Source organism: Silurus aristotelis (assembly GCF_946808225.1).
Source record: "Silurus aristotelis genome assembly, chromosome: 5".
Taxonomy (NCBI): Eukaryota; Metazoa; Chordata; class Actinopteri; order Siluriformes; family Siluridae; genus Silurus; species Silurus aristotelis.
In genome coordinates, this window is record NC_139578.1 from 14,619,272 (window position 1) to 14,634,162 (window position 14,891).

The following is a 14,891-nucleotide window of genomic DNA, read 5'->3' on the forward strand; positions in this document are numbered from 1 at the left end:
GAATATTAAAGTACAATAGCCAAAAGAAAAAAAACACACCACCGGAAGTTGTGAACACACGCTGACAGAGTGCTGTAATCTGAACTCTGGATCTTGTGTTTACAAAGCAATACTGATCAACCTGTGTGTGTTCGTGTGTGTGTGTGTATATATCTCACATTGTGGAGGCAGCTGGAAAGTGTTAGAAATTAATGTATGCATGTGTCTAAGTGGGGATCATTAGAATAATGCATGTCTCACCATGGATGCGACAGGAAAGAGGTAGGGGTGGTTGCAGCATTTTTTCAGGTCCATCATGATGTTGAGCAGAGAAACCTGGTTCCCTCCTCCCTTCGAGTTCAATGCCTCAAAGTTTCGTGTCAGGATGAACTTGTAGTATTTTCTTTTTAGCAACACACAGAGAGAAATTAAAATCAGCACCAAAGCAGCTAATTCATTTTTGCTTGCTTTAACTTCTGCATCAATCAATTTACTTGCTGTTTTTCCTCCTATTTGCTTTTGGTTTTCCTACAGTACAGACAAAAGCTGAAATCAAATGTGCAAAAAGTCAAATGATACTCTAAGTATAAGCAGGGGTTATCATTTAAAATGCCTGTCTCTTACGCAAGAATAAAATATGGCTCAAATTGCACCAAGCTTTTATCATTCTCAAACTGGCCAAATCATATCAAGCAAGTCAACAGTTTTAAGCTGCGATTAAAAACATCATGTCAGCAAATCAGTCATATCAGTGTGGAATTTTGTTACATGTCGGTTACAAGTTTCCCATCACATTTTTTTCACATGCCCAAAGAGTAGACGTTCTTGCTTATCGTTTGTGCACAGGTTGTCTGAGGCAGCTAAAAAACATTCAAGTGCTGCCAAGTCTGTGGATGTTCTGTGCATATCACTATAATAATATAATAGCATGATAATATGATATACTATAATATACTATCAAACTACAGCTTATGTTACATCACAAGTCAGCTGAAGAAGCGAGTAAAGTTCTCACTATTGTCTTCCATATAAATAAGTTTCAGACTGCTCTAATTGACAGAGGAGAAAATATGCCACCCCCTCCTACGCAAAGAAAATGGCCAATTTTGTTCTATTGAGCTTTTATTGCTTAGTCACTTTTTGAACTCTATTTCACGTACCAGTACTCAGCTGTGGAACATTTGGTATTTGGCTGCGCTAGAAGACTAAAAACTTTTTAATGTTTATTTTATTTCCATATTATTTACTTTTTTTTTTTTTTAAATGACCACTTCGGCCTGTGCCAATTTCCCACGATTGTTTCAGTCGCAGTTTTTTTGCATGCATCATTACATTAAGCTCTCTTCAATTCTGGATTGTAGTGAGTTAAGTTCCTTTTTTTTAATTATATACATAGTAATTAAATTAGTAATTAAATCATATAAAATGTATACTACTCATATGCACGTTATTGTGTTTAGTTAAGACCCTCGACAAGCCTGAGCCCCCCTGAAAAACTGGTCTGTGGTGCAGAAAATGACATTGGTCCTAGATTTTCCTCATTTTAATGGTGTCAATGTTGTACAATATTTTCTTATACCACAGAGCATTTCAAATGTTGAGTCTGCACATGATAATAGAAAATCTCATCCTAACTTGTTTAACTCTACAGACCCACACCCCTTTGTATTTCACGGTTTGCTCACTTCTGCATAGGGCTTAGCTCCACACGCACAATGAGCTCCGTTTTAGCCGGCATGTTCTTAAACACATCCGCCTTGAGCCGCCTCAGCATGTGCGGCCCCAGCAGATCATGCAGCTTCTTTATCTGGTCCTCTTTGGAGATGTCTGCAAACTCCTCCAGAAATCCATCCAGATTACTTCAGACACAGAGACAGAGAGACACAATGAAATGTATGAATGTGTGTATTTGTGTGTGTGTGTGTGTGTGTGTGTGTGTGTGTGTGTGTGTGTGTGTGTGTGTGTGTGTAAGAAACGTGCTTGGTCTCACTTGAAGCGGTTTGGCGTGAGGAAGTTAAGCAGGTGAAAAAGCTCTTCCAGGTTGTTCTGAAGGGGCGTGCCTGTTAGCAGCAGCTTATGATCAATCTTATAGTCATTTAACCGCCTGAAAAACTGACAAGACACACACACTTCAGCATTTTCATCAGGATTTTTATTCTTTGGCTGAATTTTTATAACCCTAAAGATTAATAAAATCTATGCGATGTACCCTCCTACACACGTGCACTCAAATGCAGGTACCTTGGACTGATTATTTTTGAGCCGGTGAGCTTCGTCCACTACCAGACAGGCCCAGTCGATAGATTTCAGGGCAGTCTGGTCAATAGTCACCAGCTCGTAGGATGTCAGCAACACATGGAATTTAATTGGAGCCTCTCTCTGGGATATAGATTAAAAAAAAAAAAACGAGTCGTACATTTCACCTCCGCTACTAAACGTCATGTTTATTATTAGTAGTGTCCTTTTCTAAAATCTTTTTATGTTCTTGATCTATCCTCTACCAATTTGACCTCCTTAACTGTTGAAAAAATCATTAGATTACCTCATGTATTTGTATAAATATAATTTATTGCTGAATTAATAGCAGACTGTTTGGGTTTAGCAAACACCTGCCAAATATCTCAGACCTTTCTGAGTCATGCATCTGCTTAAAGCAGCAAACATCAGGTTAAACAGGAAATTCAAAAGATGAACTTAAAGTAGGCTTAAACTAGGCTTCACATTCTTTTTCCTATCATTCTCACCCTCAGTTTGAAGGTCTTTTTTCCTCCTTTCACGGCAGTATCGTCAAAGGAGAACTCATTCTCACGGATGATAGCTCTACTGTCTTTGTCTCCGGTGTATGTGACCACATAAAAATCTGGAGCCCACATCTCAAACTCCCGCTCCCAGTTGATGATGGTGGAGAGTGGGGCGCTAACCAGGAACGGTCCCTTGGTGTGACCCTGAACAGTAATAAGAGGAAGCCAAGACACAAAAACTCTAAATGAGACTGGAGATTGAATTATAAAATGCGAAAAATTCTCTTTAATAAAGAAAAGAAAAAGGAAATAATAATAGAAAATAATGATTAAACCGACTTATAGAAACTGATACTGAAATGTAATAAAAATGTAGTTTTTTTTTCATTTTCATTTGTTCTTTTTGCATAAAATAAAAACAAATATAAAAAAAATCAGTTGAATATGCATATTTATCTTTTTTATCTAATAAAAATTGTTAATTTGTCTATACACAAGGTATTTTTAATTGCTAAGAAAACTTAATTGGAGTGCATGCAGTCTGTACTTTGAGTTGTTCTGTGACTTCTGTCTAAATTTTACACAGAAAACATTCCCCCCAGACCATAATAATTTGATGCAACAAATTTTTCCAAATTCATTATGAAAAAATGATATGAAAGACGGCATGGAACACACACCTCTTTAAAGAGTGAGTAGAGAAAGACTATGGTCTGTATTGTCTTGCCCAGGCCCATCTCGTCAGCCAGGATTGTATCGGTACCCTGAGCCCAGGAGAAGCGCAGCCAGTTGAGGCCTTCCAGTTGGTAGAGGTGCAAAGTTCCACCTGTGACTGTCACAAAGTCTGGTTGCTCCTCGTACTTTATTGTGGGCTGGGTGAGTTATGAAGGAGAGGTTTTTTAATTAACAAATGTGTTTAATAATAATTCATCATTAAAAATTGAGTATAGCTGAAAAAAATGAGGAAGCAGCATGACTCTGCCAATGGCTCATACTCACATCATTAACGGGTGTGCCAGGAGCTTCATCATTCTCCTCTTTTCTCCTCATCTTCCTTGGCTTGTCTGGGTCCTCTTTCATCACCTCCTCTCTATGAGACAAATGAGAGGTTTAGTATCTAAGGTTTTTTTTTTTTTTTTACAAAATACAAAATATATACACACTCCTCACTGGCTCAACTATCTCTGTGAAGTTCCCTCTGGGAAAAAGCGATTGATCAGTCTATCTATCCATCTCTCCATCCACCCTTGGTCACAAAATGCACAAGTAAAAGATGTGAGTGGTCTTTATAGGAGGCTTGAAAAATGGTTGTTGTTTTTTTGTTCAGTTGTACCTGTGTCTCCAGTAAGCTGCCTTATGGATGCCAAACTCTGGGATATCCAAATCATCGCTTTCCCATGTACACTGATCATAAGTTAAATCTCTCCACTTCACCAGGTAGTGGTAGTTCCCCTTTTTATCCACACTGAAGGACACACATGAAACACAAACATGAAAACAACATTGGAAGAAGTCATTTAATAAACATTTTTTCATGCATCAGCATATAAACGCAACAGCCATCATATTTCACTACCTACAACAAAACTCACCTGTGGTTAATTATTCTGTGTACCATCATCCATTCTGGTTTAATGCCGTAGCGGTAGTATTTCTCCTCTAAGATAGCGTATTGAGGGTCTTTGGCCCGTCGTTTCTCACTTTTCCCAGAATCCTCTTCTCCTCCAGAGCCATAGTCCAGACTAGGTGGCTCATCCATGTCAGTCTTCCGCTGGTAGTTACGGAACATCACAGAATGAAAGATCTCCAGCTGAGGACATAAGATTAAGAAAAAGGGAAAAGATGCTGACTTTGTTTTTAAGTGAAAAATTTTCTTTAACATCTTTAATCTATCTATCTGTGTGTCTGTCTTTTTATCCATCTAATATATTATATAATATATGTGATAAGATGTAAAGACTCTTTTTTCAGTTCTCAGTCTTTCAATTTCTCATTAGCACATGTATACGCGCACCTGAAGTTCAGTGATCCATGTACAGTGCCAGTAGGACTGTCCTGCCAACTTCACAAAGAACTCTCTCTCTGGCCGGCCTTTCATTGGAGGTGGGGGTGGAGCATCAGGTGGTGCATCTGGGGGTGGAGGAACTGGTACAGGGGGCGGAGGTTCGCCCCATCTCCAGTGTAGGATCTTCTGCACTCGCCCTTTAATTGGTGGACACTATGAAATCGACAGCAAAGTTGAACAATGACAGACCATATGATCAAATTTATGATCTCCAAATTCATTATTTTTGCCATATAATAAAATCATCTGGTTTTGTAGCAGTTTGGTCCAATTCAATATTTTCTGTTTTTTTTGGAACTTACTGTACATCTGGGGCAGAGCCACTCTCCGTTGGGTATTTCAGGCAGTGGGGGGTTGAGGCAGTGTATGTGATAAGAGGAAGGGCAGGAGTCACAGCAAAGCAGCTCCCCTCCATCTTTACAGACTCGGCAGAACTCCATATGGTCATCCTCCTCTTCCTCTCCTCCTGGTCCTGGCTCCACCACCCCTCCATCATCACACTCTTCCTCAAACTCCTCAAAGTCTTCTTCTTTCGCCTCCCACTGAATCCCTTCTTTCTCCTAGCCGAAAGCACACCACAGATTTACAGTGTCTCCGTCAAATTTAAATACAAAACCTAAGTAACAAAACTGAGAGATTGAGGAATACATTTTAAATTCTGTACAATTTTATATACGTGTGGGTCTTAAATGTTTAGTACTAATACATTTTTCATAATTTTTCATATAAAAGAACTATAAAAACATACATAGAACTATACAAAACTGGCCTGAGAAGTGTATTTTTTTACTTTTCTCTTACTTAAGCACACTAACCTCACCTTAGTGTGACCCCTGTGTTATACAGTAAATTGTCTGCTGAAGTTAAATTAAGACTCAAACATTAAAAAATAAACCAGATTATATATATATATATATATACTTTTGCTATGTTTCCACCCAGACAGTTTTAATTGCCGGATGTGTGCACCATTGCGTTTTTTTTGGTCTGGGGAATAGAGATATATAAGTCTCTACATTACCACAGTGAATGCAGTAATTCTCTACTTAAGAATGTGAACCACCAATAAAGAAGAAGAATAAAAAGAATCATGGGGGTTTTTAGTGCCTGGTTTGAGACTTGGTGCATCGGTTAATGTTAAGTGATTAAAAAGTATTTTTTTAAATACAAAATAAATACATTTCTTTTTTCAAATATATATATTTTATATATAAGTGAAGAAAGCACGTCATGAATAAATGTGTGTTGTGTTGGAGGTTTACATTTTTGCCTCTTTTATATTTATTTATATTTATGATAAAAATGGTCGAACAGAAGTTTTGTTGGAATAATGGTGCCTTAACAAATGAATATATATATATATATATATATATATATATATATATATATATATATATATATATATATATATATATATATATATATATATAATTTGTAATAAATAATTAATTTATTATAGTTTCCTAATTGAAGACTGTATAATATTTGAAAATCAATGCCTTAACACAATGAGAATTCATTTATTTCAATAAACCAGCCCAAATCATAAAATAATGCAGTCAACCTGGGTAAACGTTATAATGTATAATAGGGTTTTCTTTTCTAACCATTTTTTTTTTTTGCTGTAAACACCTGTACTGTTTTCTTTTCAACTATTATATTTTATATTTATTCAATCATTGTTATTATAATAACCACCGTGTGAACGATTTCCACTAGATTTTGAAGGAGATTTGTGCCCATTCAACAAGAAGATTATTTATTATGCAATTATGCACAAGGACTTGAGTGTTGTCGGCATTCCAGTTTATCCCAAATGATAATCAGTGTCCTTTTGTGCAGTCTACTTGATTTCTTTCACTCCAACCTTGGCAAAAAATTTCATAATTGTGTGCCTCCTATTTAGCACCAAAAGATTTGGAAAGAACCAGATTTATACACAGTTTTAAAATTTTGCAAGGAGAGACACTAGCTTGAAAGTCTGTGGTGACCTTAGATATAGCAGGTCTACCTCACTGCAGATTACATGGCTGATCCAATGTGGTGCCCCAACATTAAAAAGGAATTTCCAATCAAAACACGCACCACTGCACTTGCAGTATATAAAGACTCAGGTTTCGAACTATAATATATGAATCTGTTGCTTCTTGCTTTAAAAAAGCTTAAGCGTTTCATGGTGACTCACGCAGTGTGGGCAGCTCCACTTGCCCTCAGGAGCTTTCTCCAGCTCGGGCTCTAGACATACTAGGTGATATGCTCTGGGACATGTGTCACACAAGATGATCTCCCCTCCCTGTTGACAGACCTCACAGTAGTCCTGATGATCTGTCTCATAGCCATCACCTTCTTCATCTCCCAGCACTGACAGAGATAGACATATAAGAGAGGTCACACAACAAACAACCAAAAGCATGAATCTGTTGACATCTGAACCTCATGGCACCTCACATTTGGGGAATTTTAGGGTACCCAATAAAAAAAATCCAGCCTAAACAGAGGATGTTCTAATAGGTCACTGGAGCACAGTTAACAAAAAATTTCACCCACCCTTTTTCTTCTTCTTTGCTGGCCGACCTCGCTTGTTCTTTTTCACCCGGCCAGAGCTGTCTGAGCGTACTGATGAGCTGTGAACGCTCGAGTTTTCCTGCTCAGAGTCATCATCCTCCACATCTTCGCTCTACGTTAAAACACATACACACCAATACATCATAATAAAAAACATAATGAATTGTTTTCCTGCTTTAGTCATTATCATGGTTTTTAATTGATCACACGGTCAACTACAAAATTATTGCCACCTTTCATCCCTTCATTAGCGCAGAAATACATCAACAAACAAGCAATGAGTAAGAGTTCATCCTTTACCTTATAGGGTTATGTATCTCTATTAATATATAATATACAATTTCATATATTTTTTTTTCTTAAAAGAATGCAATTAATATTTGGTGAAGCCATCTCTGGGGATAATAATCTCCAGAATTATTTAAACTCTTAATGCCATACAGTATATGTCTAGCTTTGAATATGGGATCTGCAAATCAAACCACAATTTTTCAGTAGAGCTTGTGCTGCTGCAGGAAGTTGCCCTTATGTGTCTTTCTTGCACCCGTTTTTAAAAAACATGTACATAAAAAGCTAGCCGTTAATAGATTTTGACATTTGAACACCTAATCATAAAATACATTACACCAAGCCATTCTGAAACTGCGGTCTCTGGCTTCTTCATAATCTCTTACAGCGTTACCTGTCTGTGTAGGAGGCCAGAACATTTTCCAGGACTGAAAATTTTTTGCACCTGTTTTACATCTACAATGTAAGATTTTGGAATTCCCCTGATATAAAGCGCTATTACAAAACACCTGCAGACTAATAATTTATGACGTGGGTTGTTTTCCACCATATGATTTCATCTGAAAACTGATTTTCAGAATTTAAAGCTGCATCATTTAAATGTGCACAAAGTGGTGTCTTTAAATTGTAATAAAATTAGTGACATAGTATATTATTTTTTTGTATATCAAAAAACAAAAAACAACATAGTTGTTTAGTACCAACAGGAGAACAATTTTTGGCCATCATCAGCTAGTTAGCAGTTGCTTTTACTGTGACTGCTTGATAAAGAAGCAATGCTTCCCTCAACCGCTGCAGCGTAACTGTGCTCAATTACCCATTTACAGTATAAACAGTGCATAATCTACAGAACAAACCTTTTGCCTAGTTTCTTAATGCTAGATTGTGTCAACTGGATGGGATTAAATGTAAGAAGTTGACATTCACTGTTACTCTTGTCAATCCTGAAGATTGACAATACAATGTAGACAAAAATATGATCACTGCTGGATTTTCCATTGTTTTTTATAAACAGTCTGTGATTCCCCTGTATATTGTTAATTTGTGTATTTGGTTAAATTTTGGTAAAAAAAAATTTTATCACATCTCAGATGCAGTGCAGCATTCAGACTAAACCTCACTTCAGAGTTAAAAGACACAAATTAAACAAGCAGAGAACTTGAATTATTCACTCTTGGCCAAAATAAATGACTATACAGCAACTCACCTACTTCAACTAATTACAGACAAATTAGAGAACCAAATGTTTAATAGTTAAATATTGTATGCTTTTACTCTTTTACTTTATGTTTCCATACACTTTCACACGCTTTCTCCCTCTCCTAATTAGTGTGTTCCAAGCAAAAATTACAGAATCACCTTTTTGCTTTTTTTCTAGACTTACAGCAGCTCAAAAATGTTTTTGCCTTTATTGTTCAATGCTGGAAATAATTTCAAAACTTTTGCCAGCGAAATATAAAAAATAGCTAGAAAAATATTGTGCTATATATTTAGAATTTTTTTTCTTATAAATATAAGTAATATGCATAAATATTTTCTTCAATGGTGCCAATTTTTCTGGAGTTACCTATATATATATATATATATATATGTATATATATATATATATATATATATATATATATATATATATATATATATATATATATATATATATATATATATATATATAAAAACTAGAAGGTGACCAATTCATCAGTTTTGCTGATTAATAGGCACAGATAGTCGATTGCTGGAACTATCCGAAAAAAAACGTTGATTGTTGATTGTTGATTGATCGGCTTTCAGGAAAAAACATACCTATAATTTTTCAGGGTTTCGTTATACAGTACTTAGTATACAGTTTAATAGTATTTTGAATGAAACTGTTTTTTATTTCTTTGGAGTGTAACTTTTTGTTTTAGTTTGAATGCATCTCTTTTATTTTCCTCAATATTTATTTAAATAATTAACATATTCATATTTATTTAATTTAGCACATTTTCATGATTCTGTTCTGTTTTTTTTATTTTTGAAATAAAATATTTTTGTAATACATTTTTGTACTATTTTACATGGAGTGTTATGTTTGTTTTTTATAATCCAGTACCCGTTTTAAAAACTATCGGTTGATTATTCATTCGGTTTTCAGCAAGTCCGTTCCAACCTACTGTAGCTATCTGTACCTGTAAAATCCACCATTGCACTTTTACATATAAGAAATGTTTGCTCATACTTATTTGTTCAAATAAATCACCGTTATAAATGTACAGATACAAGCTTGCTGAAATTTTTCAGATTTACTATAGAATCAACTCATCAGTAACACAAACCATGTGACCAGCATTTATTCTCACCGAGCTGCTCTTCTTGCGCTTGTTCCCCAGAGCTCCCAGTTTTATTCGAAGGGGAGCCATTTTCTTAGGTTTGGGCTTCTTTTTGTCAGCAGCGCGTAGACTCTTGCTGCGCTTCTTATAACCAGGGCCTGTCACACACCAACACAGGACAGCAAACTACACACACTGAAAGCATTCATACAAATATAACGGCTTGCTGCTTTCCAATAAAAGAGTAATGTGCTTTATACCTTTACTTCAGAAGAGATCGGAAAAAGATTTGAAAAACATCATGTTGTGTTCTAAATTGCACATTTTACATGGTGGAATAGAATTTTAAATATACTTTCTCTGACATAAATATATCTATTTGTCACAATCTTTCATATATTTAGAAATTACATTTAATTATAGAAAATATGCCCAGAATATTTTGGTTAGCAATGTTAAAGTTTTGTAATATTTCAGTAACTTTTCAGAGGTATCTCAATTTTGCACACCTGGACACACACACACACACACACACACACACACACACACACACACACACACACACACACTATGCACCATGCACTCTCCTCCTCTTAGCCCCTTACCTTTCCCTTCTTTGGTCTTGGCCTTGCGTAGTGGGGGTGGCTGAGGGGGCGGCTCAGGAGAGGCGGTTGCCGCGGAGACCTGCTCAGCAACGGCTGCCGCGGCGGCGGCTGCTGCAGCCGCAATAGCGGCTGCTGAACCTTTGAAGGGGTTATTGGAGCTGAACTCTCTCCACTTCGCTCCCAGAATGGTCATCATTTTAGACATAGGGATCTTAGGGTTCTTCTTAGCTATCATAGGCCTGCACAAGAAATCATAGACACCAGTCATCCTTATTACATTCTGATGCATGTGGAGCATTTAAATGTCAAATTAACCCTAGTTGTTGCAGTACCTCATAAACTGGCTAAAGGCCTTGTAGTTGGTTAGTGTGCGATAGTCCTCCTCTGTGAAAGTATGATCCACATCCTCCAGACCCCAGTCTTTTGCCAACTGAGCAGATGTCTTTAGTTCTACTGGCTGAAAGAAACATATAACCAAACAATAATCATAAAAACAAGAGTCTCTTCCTAAAATAAAAGAGTCTCATTTTTAAATTTGACCTGCATAAAAGCAGCTATCTTTATTCAAATTTAGAATGCTACAAGGTACAACATCTAGCATATATGGTCATCTAAAGTGTAAAATAATAGATATACTGCAGCTAGGAAATCTTAAAGCATTTCAGAATTCAGACAGCTGTCTTACTTTTGTGGTCTCTTCATGTGTACTGTCATCATCATCTTTCTTCTTTTTCTTGGTCTTCTTTTCTTTCTTGATTTTATGCTTCTTTTTCTTCTTTTTCTCTCCATAATCACTGACCGCACTGTCTGAGTTTACACCATAGTCCTGTTCCGAGTCTCTTTCTATATCACTGTCCTGGGACACAGAAGTGCAAACTTAAGACTTGACAAGTGACAAAAAATATAAATTAAGTAAAAAAAACACACAATATTTATATGAAATTTGTTAAAGAACATAATCCTAGATGGAGCGACATACAATTTTTTTGCGCTTGCGTGCTTTGGTGGTCTTGCTGTCTTTGTCTTTCTTCTTAGTTTCCTTCTTCTTTTTTGGACCTCTTTTCTTCTTTCCCATGCTTTCCCTGTCTGATGTTTCTCCACCATCCTCAACATCATCTGAAAAAGAGAACACAGATGTGTATGTTTGTGTATGTGTGTCAAGAATGGAATAGAGGGCTAAGGGGGCCACAGAACTGAGTGATGACTAAACAGGGCTGACAATAATCCTCAAAGCAGGCTGAAAATGATCCTTTCAAAAGCATTCCAAAGCAATTAGGCTTGACAATGGCTTGGACAATTAGAGCATAGTGGGGGTGATAGAGTAGACAGCATCAGTGTCACTCACTTACTCGACCTCTGACCTGCCCTAAGCTGTCAGGGTTAACAAGTTCATTTTAAGTTGTTTAACCTGACATGAGCTCAAGTGCTCAAATTTAATGGAGGTGTAAATCACAGAAGAGTATAATCCTGATGATAGCAAAGACGATGTAATCTAATTTTATACTGCTCTAAGAAAAACTTTTAAAACACATCTATCTATCTATCTATCTATCTATCTATCTATCTATCTATCTATCTATCTATCTATCTATCTATCTATACACACACTGCACATGTCTTTGTATGTTTATATTGCACACTCCACACTTTATACATTTGTATACTTCTGTTTATTGCATTTGCATTATAACTGTATCATAACTTTGTACATTTTATATTTATGTTTTGTCTTTATGTTTGTAATCTACGCCTTGTCTGCTTGTAGGATTTAGAATTTCACTGTATGGCGTAACAGTTTACTCTCTATTTGAAAATAAACTCTGGATATTAATTTATGTAACTTTGTCCAAAACTAAGTAAAGGGAAGCAGATATTTTGATCCCAATAACTGATAAATAGGGCGATTGAATTTCAAGTGATAAATATTTTATTTTCTATAATTTATAAGTGATGGGTTGGCATTTCTTTTGTGTTCCTAATTGTCGTACATTAAAATGATTTCTACTTTGGCTTGCTCAAATTATTTTTTTAGCAATTAATTCGTTTTTAGGGGGGGGGAAGTAATCACAAAGGCTCAACGCCTGCTCTTGTCGGTCGTGGCGGGAAGGAAAAAAGAGCATCGAGCTGCGTCCGCCATTGTATTCGGATCAATTAGATTTTCGTATAACGCCTTTTTGTCCTTTTCCCCCCCTTTTTTTGTCGTTAGACGCAGCGCACGCGTGAGGAGCGGGTTTCTTTTTCCATGCCCAAGCTGGCCTCGCGCAGCCAGAGGCGGCAGCACCGCGCACGCGGGACCCGGGGATGTGCAGGCCGCGGGTTTTCCCTCCCTCCTCACGCGGCTAAGCTCGCACTCGAGGGACACGACACAGCCGCCGCTGCCGCTGGGTCTCCAGGGGCCGCAGGGGGGACACGGGGGAGCGTGCTTTAATTGATTCAGGCGCTCGTTTGAGTGACACACACACACACACACACACACACACACACACTCGCTGCACTGAAAGCAAAGGCCTACGGCTTTTCAAACTCCAAACGTCCCACATGTCCTGTAGGCGCTGCGAACAAAAATACTTTAACATATATACATAATATTTATTTTTTAAACCCATTGAATTCTCGTCAATAGGATAATGAAGAAACAAGATCCCATTGTAGAGCAACTTCTCCTGGGTGACATCACATGTCACAGTGTTATTCCCCTGCTTTCTGTGTGCTTATTCTTTTTTTTGCTGCAACATTTATTGCCTTCATGACAGTGTTTAACAGCTGATGCAAGCTATGCAGTTTTGTAAAAACCAACCCAATCCAGGAAGTGAAAGCCCTGAGAAAAGTGCAGTGTTGTAGATAAATCCATGTAATGTTAGGGGTGTGTGTGTGTGTGTTGTGTAAAGTGACAGTGGGTCGGGTCACGTTTATTTACATTCTGTCACAACACCACTCACTCACTCACTCATTCAATCAGCCGCGAGCTTCTCTCCATGCCTGCATTCCACTTTCAGGTTTATGCGCAGGTTTCTTCTATTGGCGTATATGCATATGAGGCTTAATCGTTCATAGGTAAAAGAATATCAGTGCTTTATTTTTTGCTTTGGAAAAGGAAGATGAGATGTGCACGGGTCAGAAAATGCGCCTGCTAAACTTTGGTTAAACTCTAAACTTCATGCACATTTTTTCTGTTGTGAATACACTGGCGCTGGCGAGCAGGACGAGCAGGACAGGCTGCTGTGGCTACAGATGTTGCGCTGTTATTCATGCACGGAGTTGTAAAAGTATTTATATATATATATATATATATATATATATATATATATATATATATATATATATATATATATATATATATATATATATATATGTATCTATCTAGGTGTGTGTGTGAGAGTGTGTGTGTGTATTTATCCAGGCGCGCTCCGGGCTCCGGTGTGTGCACGGTACCTGGCGCGGTTAGCGCTGCAGTTTCTCGAGGCGCTGCCGGCGAGTTTATGTCGCTCGCGTTCTCGTCCAGCTCGCCCTCGTCTTCGTCTTCTTCATCAAAATCTCCTCCCTCGGAATTAACCGCCATGCCCTCATCTTCCTCACAAGAACGGAGAGGAGAGGACATTATATCCCGGTCAGCGACCCCCGTCCTCGAGATCAGAAAAAAAAGTGTCTGAATAATATTTATTTTAATATTCAAATCCGCATACACACACACAAAAACACACTCACGCACGCAAAGTGGGGGGCGTTTTGGAATATTTTACACTACTAGGCAGAGAAACAAAGATGGCCGCCCTTATATTTATTTTTTAACAACCCCCCCAATAAGAAAAATCCCCTTACATAAAAAATGGCTGACTATATTATTTCAGAACGCCCCCCCCCCCCTCCTCCTCCTTTCTCTCTCTCTCTCTCTCTCTCTCTCTCTCTCTCTCTCTCTCTCTCTCTCTCTCCCCTCCCCTCCCCTCCCTCCTCAAAAGCATTCACATTGTTCCAGTGTAAAGGGGGTGTTATGTCTAATTCTAAGTTGGATTTTTCACTTGTTGTTTTCTCTTCTTATAAAAAAAGAATCCACCAATCAGGCATGCCTGCTGTGGTGTGTGTGTGTGTGTGTGTGTGTGTGTGTGCGCGCGCGTTTTATTTTCTGACAGTGAACACTTTAATCGGACGCTCTTTTTTGCACTGCAGAGAGCCGCACAAATCCATCCAACATGGCTACCTTGATATTCTTAAAGGCCCCCCACCGACGGATAAAACTATTTTGGAGCTAAAGGCTTTGCGTTACTTGGGCTGTCTGACTTGAAGGGAGGCTAAGAAGGTGGGGGGAGAGGAGCTCTGCAGCAGCCATGCCCAGATTTACATCAGA

General features: G+C 37.7%; 2 protein-coding genes and 1 long non-coding RNA gene across 8 annotated transcripts in view; 1 reads left to right on the forward strand and 2 right to left on the reverse strand.

The window, feature by feature from the left end:
• chd3 (chromodomain helicase DNA binding protein 3) overlaps window positions 1-14,147 on the reverse strand; it is a gene marked incomplete at its 5' end in the record, with an annotated part of 45,852 nt that extends 31,705 nt beyond the window's left edge. For 4 of the 6 annotated variants that reach the window (XM_083541141.1, XM_083541139.1, XM_083541140.1 and 1 more), the window contains 19 exons: window positions 241-382; window positions 1,665-1,838; window positions 1,970-2,091; window positions 2,221-2,358; window positions 2,724-2,924; window positions 3,401-3,592; window positions 3,720-3,810; window positions 4,054-4,185; window positions 4,313-4,530; window positions 4,735-4,938; window positions 5,088-5,345; window positions 6,971-7,146; window positions 7,333-7,462; window positions 9,975-10,102; window positions 10,550-10,788; window positions 10,882-11,006; window positions 11,235-11,405; window positions 11,529-11,665; window positions 13,982-14,147. In XM_083541141.1, coding sequence (XP_083397267.1) covers window positions 241-382; window positions 1,665-1,838; window positions 1,970-2,091; window positions 2,221-2,358; window positions 2,724-2,924; window positions 3,401-3,592; window positions 3,720-3,810; window positions 4,054-4,185; window positions 4,313-4,530; window positions 4,735-4,938; window positions 5,088-5,345; window positions 6,971-7,146; window positions 7,333-7,462; window positions 9,975-10,102; window positions 10,550-10,788; window positions 10,882-11,006; window positions 11,235-11,405; window positions 11,529-11,665; window positions 13,982-14,147 — 3,144 coding nt within the window. The remainder of the gene's footprint in view (window positions 1-240; window positions 383-1,664; window positions 1,839-1,969; window positions 2,092-2,220; window positions 2,359-2,723; window positions 2,925-3,400; window positions 3,593-3,719; window positions 3,811-4,053; window positions 4,186-4,312; window positions 4,531-4,734; window positions 4,939-5,087; window positions 5,346-6,970; window positions 7,147-7,332; window positions 7,463-9,974; window positions 10,103-10,549; window positions 10,789-10,881; window positions 11,007-11,234; window positions 11,406-11,528; window positions 11,666-13,981) is intronic. The other 2 variants (XM_083541143.1, XM_083541142.1) reach the window with 1 other exon arrangement.
• The window catches only part of mus81 (MUS81 structure-specific endonuclease subunit), a 121,606-nt gene that overhangs the window by 34,665 nt on the left and 72,050 nt on the right, over window positions 1-14,891 (reverse strand). The window lies entirely within an intron of this gene.
• Window positions 13,130-14,835, forward strand: LOC310726015. The gene is made up of 3 exons (XR_014533612.1): window positions 13,130-13,603; window positions 13,950-14,156; window positions 14,714-14,835. It is a non-coding gene; the product is annotated as an uncharacterized lncRNA (long non-coding RNA).